The 4,752-nt window shown below is 33.8% G+C and overlaps 1 protein-coding gene across 9 annotated transcripts; it reads left to right on the top strand.

Moving 5' to 3' along the window:
• LOC107641555 (GPN-loop GTPase 1-like) lies at positions 627-4,542 on the top strand. 9 transcript variants are annotated; one of them, XM_021103290.1, is made up of 10 exons: positions 627-1,519; positions 1,634-1,696; positions 1,916-1,968; positions 2,099-2,155; positions 2,367-2,452; positions 2,702-2,850; positions 2,992-3,124; positions 3,234-3,460; positions 3,730-4,020; positions 4,340-4,542. In XM_021103290.1, the coding sequence occupies exons 6-10, from the start codon at positions 2,815-2,817 to the stop codon at positions 4,448-4,450; spliced, it is 798 nt and encodes a 265-aa protein (XP_020958949.1). In that variant the 5' UTR covers positions 627-1,519; positions 1,634-1,696; positions 1,916-1,968; positions 2,099-2,155; positions 2,367-2,452; positions 2,702-2,814; the 3' UTR covers positions 4,451-4,542. The 9 variants fall into 9 exon arrangements, with proteins under 9 accessions (XP_020958949.1, XP_020958950.1, XP_020958952.1 ...); XM_021103291.1 differs by having other exon boundaries at positions 627-1,548; XM_021103293.1 differs by lacking the exon at positions 1,916-1,968.

Here is a 4,752-nt window from a genome sequence, read left to right as displayed (position 1 = left end):
AATATCAAGGCTAAAAGATAAGGAGGTCAATTATTAAAAAATTGAGGATAGAATGATAACTTAAAGTAGAAAAAGACATAAAGAAAAATTTTCTAAAGAATAAAGGCAAATGACGTCCTTAACAAAAAAAGATAGAATGAAATAGAATGATACAAATTGAAATAAAATGAAACAGAACAATATAAAAAGTGACAGAATAAGACATATTAAAATAGAATAAAATAGAAAGAGACATAATGAAATAAAATAACATAGATTAAAATAGAATAAGACAAAACAGGATAGAGTGAGACAAACTAAAAATAGATTGAGATAAATTGAAAATAAAATAAGGCAAATTGAAACTAAATGAGACAAAATAAAATGAAATAAAAAATAGAATATTTACAAATGAACATTGATGCACTACAAGATTTATACTTATTTATGGGATTTTTTTTGTGGAAGTTTTAAAAAACCTCCACAACTTATTTTATTTATGGCAAAATATAAAACCCCCATTAATTAATACTAGTTGTTTAGTTTAAATTCTTAAGCCCAATTACCCAAACAAATAGCCAGACTCAGCCCAGACTCTAACTTACTCTAATTAAACTGAAACAAATTTCACTCTAAACAAAAATTTGTCCAAAAAAAAAGTTAAAAGAGAAAAAGAGAGATCTGAAACCCTAGATCTATTTGCTGCCGCCACCACATTCATCTCTTCGCCCATTGTCACCGTCAAGTCGCCGTGGCGTCTGATATCAGAGGGAGACTCAGCTCGCCGCTACTGTCATTCATGTCCTCGTCGTTGCCGCATCAAGCTTCTAGGTCAATGTTCTCATCTTTGAGGAGCTTTGAGATCTTGTTTTTGTTAACAGGTGGTTTAGATGTGGGAATCCTTTCGATGCCGTGGGAAGCGTTGATGGTACACCATTACTGAATCAATCGGCGAAGAGTGTGGTTTGGAGTTAGATCGAAAAAATCAGAAGAAGAGAGTTGTTGCTTCGTTACGGAGCAGGTCTTGTTCTTGCCGGAGAAGAGCCATGTCTCGATGCTCTCTCTGTCGTAGGTGATGCCGGTGGAGACGGTTACGGGATCCTTCATGATTTAAAGCGAGATTGGGCAGAGAAAGAACGGAGGAACATCGATCTCATTATCCATACTCTAATGCTCTATGGTTACAGGCTTACATTATTATTGTTATTATTATTATTATTTACCTCGTTCAAGGATCTTGTTGCCACAGTGGGCAAACTATCATTCTTGTGCAATGATGGTACTATAACAAATTTGCTTATGATATCAATTAATTTAGCCTGAAATATACTTTGGTTTACAAGTCAATATCATTGCGTTTGTAATCTTAATGGTGTTTTATTGATGCATTAGGTTTCTTATATGCTTTATTTAGTTCATCCACCACTTGTTATGTTCTAATAATCTTTGACTAACAGAGATCCTGACCTTGTCCAAAAGATTGGAGCTGCAACCGCTCTCAAAGTCAGAGCGACGAGGATTCCTTATGTCTTTTTTCCATGTATTGCAAGAGTCTAATGATAAATTTGTGTAGGAAAAATTCTTGTTAGGCGTAATATGTTCACATTTCTTCCTTTGATAACTTAACTAATTACTTCTGGAACACTATTTGTAGATTTGTAGAGATCCAAGATGGGGTCGGTGTTATGAGAGCTACAGTGAGGATCCTAAAATTGTGGTACATATTTGATATTTCCTAAAATTTTGTCCTTGCCTAGTAGTGAATTATGGTAGATAGTTACATAATTTTCATGTTTAACGCTTATGCATCACTAATGTTGTCATGTAATAATTAACTAATAAGTTTCAAGTTTAAGAAATTAATGCGGTGGATGGAAGTGGCTACAATTTTTGGTACTCTAGTAGCGTTTCTAATAGTGCCTATGCGATCTCTCAGCTCTGATAACTGGAAAATAACTGCTGCTCTCATGGGTAGTTATATTGGTGGATGTAAGTGCTCAAACAATTTGCCTCTGAAAGCTAGTGTGTATATAATTAACTATTAGTAATTGGCATTAATAAAAAAAGCTAGTGTGTATATATGTTAATCATTAGTTAATTACCTCTCTTGCCACTGCAGACCATTAGATCTATGTCTGTACATAGATATATGAGGTAGCACTTTGGTCATCATGAGGTATTTGCTTTGGTACTATTCAACTTCTTAATCCTATGCTATATAAACACCGTTGATGAATTTGCCTCATAAGAAATTTGTGAATGCTAAGAGAACAAAGAAAACTTATTAACCAAATTGGTTCTTATTAACTACTTATTACTTGCCTTATAAATCCATTTTTAGGAAGCTTCATGAAAATTGAAAAGTAATTGCATTTATGGTGAAACAGAAGAAAACAATGAGTTCAGAAGATTGCCTTGGTTGGGCTGCAAGAGATGCATCTGGACATCTCTCACCATACAAATTCAATCGCAGGTAATTAACCAACTTTCTTTATAGCATATAAACATATATGGAGGTTAACCGGGTAACTGAAACTTGTGATTTATCTGCAGGTTTTTGATAACTAGTATGATACTAAATTGCTTGAAATAATCAATTTAAAGTGTGTTCATGAATAGATTCAGTAATAATATTGTAAGAACTAATGAAAAGGTTCTTATTTATAATAATCATTCTTTTTCACCATTTTACATGTGACATTGCACTGATGTTATTTTTCAGGAGAGGAATGAGAGGCTATTTTATAAGCTTCTGATTGATAACATGGAGGAATTGCTTCTTGTTGTTTACACTCACCTCCTCCTCCAGCCGCGCTTCCTCATCACTCAGCCCCTATGCATATGGATTCCACCAATTCTTCGGCAGTTCAAGTAATCACTCCAAGCATCACTCTCTTCACTCTGCTGTTCCTTAATTTTGCTTTTTTATTTCCACGTTAGTTAGGTGTTTTTAACTTTGAAAATTTGCATCGTTGGATACTTTATTCTTTTTTTGTTGGTTTGATTTTGAAGGCAAAAGATAAAGAGAAGGAGCAACTCACAGAGAATATGAACAAATTGCATATTGAAGGATCATCATCATTTGGGAATGGATCACCTAACTTCAGAAGAAAACCGGTCATTATCATAGTTGTAGGAATGACAGGTAAATATTTAATGGTTCTTGCTTAGTTGCTCTCTTGTGCTAAAGTAACAGAAAATGGTGTTAGAAGAACTGAACAATGACTGAGAATTAAAACTAAATTTGTGCTTAGGTACTGGGAAAACAACATTTCTTCATAGGTTGGTTTGCCACACACAAATGTCGAATATTCGGGGTTATGTGGTCAATCTCGACCCAGCTATCATGACCCTGCCGTTTGCTGCAAACATTGATATTAGAGATACTGTTAAGTACAAAGAAGTCATGAAACAGTTCAACCTTGGCCCTAATGGTGGAATTTTGACTTCCCTTAACTTGTTTGCTACCAAGTTTGACGAGGTAATAATTGCTTATTGGTTCATGAAACATTTTGGTTTCAATCTTACTTATTACCCTATTTACTCCCTTTTGAATTAAGTGTCCTTCATACTATCCTGTTCACTGATAAATAATAATTTTAGTAATGTAGGTTCCTTGCTTCTTTTTTTCTTTTTTACTTTTGGTTGGGGTTGATTTTCTTGAGTGCTTTTCATCTTACTATGCTGGTTTTGCTCCCAGCTATGGTGCTTAAATGCAGTTTAATAAATGTTTTTGCTTGTTGTTTTCAGGTAGTCTCTGTTATTGAGAGGCGAGCAGATCAACTTGACTATGTTCTTGTGGATACGCCTGGGCAGATCGAGATATTCACCTGGTCTGCTTCTGGTGCTATTATTACAGAAGCATTTGCCTCCACATTTCCCACTGTAGTCACCTATGTTGTTGATACACCTCGTTCAGAAAATCCCACCACTTTCATGAGCAACATGCTTTATGCTTGTAGTATCCTCTATAGGACTAGGTTACCTCTTATCTTGGCTTTCAACAAGGTTGATGTAGCTCAGCATGAATTTGCCTTGGAGGTATTCTTTATTCTTGAAAAATCTTATTATTGTTTTGTTTACTGATTTGCATCTAAAGTATAAAGATGGAGACATAATGACATTGAGCTGTATCTATAATGATGTTGTGGATACCACTAGAACATATTGAAAAATCACAAAAGATTGGAATAGTTTTTTTTGAGCCCCTGCTATAGTTGGTCTAATGTTGATTGTAGCAACAAACATGTTATATCTCTGTAGGTTCACAATCTGTATATATATTCTTTTTTATTTTGTGTTCCCTTTTTTTTTCTTATTTGGTTTTGAGTTTTGACAATGCATTAGTTGCTTCTTGCAGGAATTTGGCATCAACAGGATTTTCTGGAACACTTTCTCCCTGAATTGCCAAATTGAAATACTTGGTTTGCTTGTATGTTGTTACTGTCATAGATTCACATTTTTTTTATGAGATTTGATAATTTTGATATTGTACGAATCCAAGAATCAGATTACCATAGCTTATCTCAAGTACATTTTCCTGTATGCTATAAATGTTATTGTTTATATCTCAAGTACATTCCCAATGCCACTCTTTTCAATTCCAATATTTAAGTAAATCTCATTACAACTTCATATACAACTTGTTGAGTATTTTCTGACTTTCAATTAATGTCCCTCTAAGAAGTTGTTTTATTTTACTTTTTAAAGAAAAACAATTATATTTGGAACTATTGACATTGCGAATTTTTTTATATATAGAGTTATGCCTTA

The sequence above is a fragment of the Arachis ipaensis genome, chromosome B05 (assembly GCF_000816755.2).
Source record: "Arachis ipaensis cultivar K30076 chromosome B05, Araip1.1, whole genome shotgun sequence".
Taxonomy (NCBI): Eukaryota; Viridiplantae; Streptophyta; class Magnoliopsida; order Fabales; family Fabaceae; genus Arachis; species Arachis ipaensis.
Note: the sequence above shows the minus strand (reverse complement) of the source record. Positions and strands in the feature narration are given on the sequence as shown.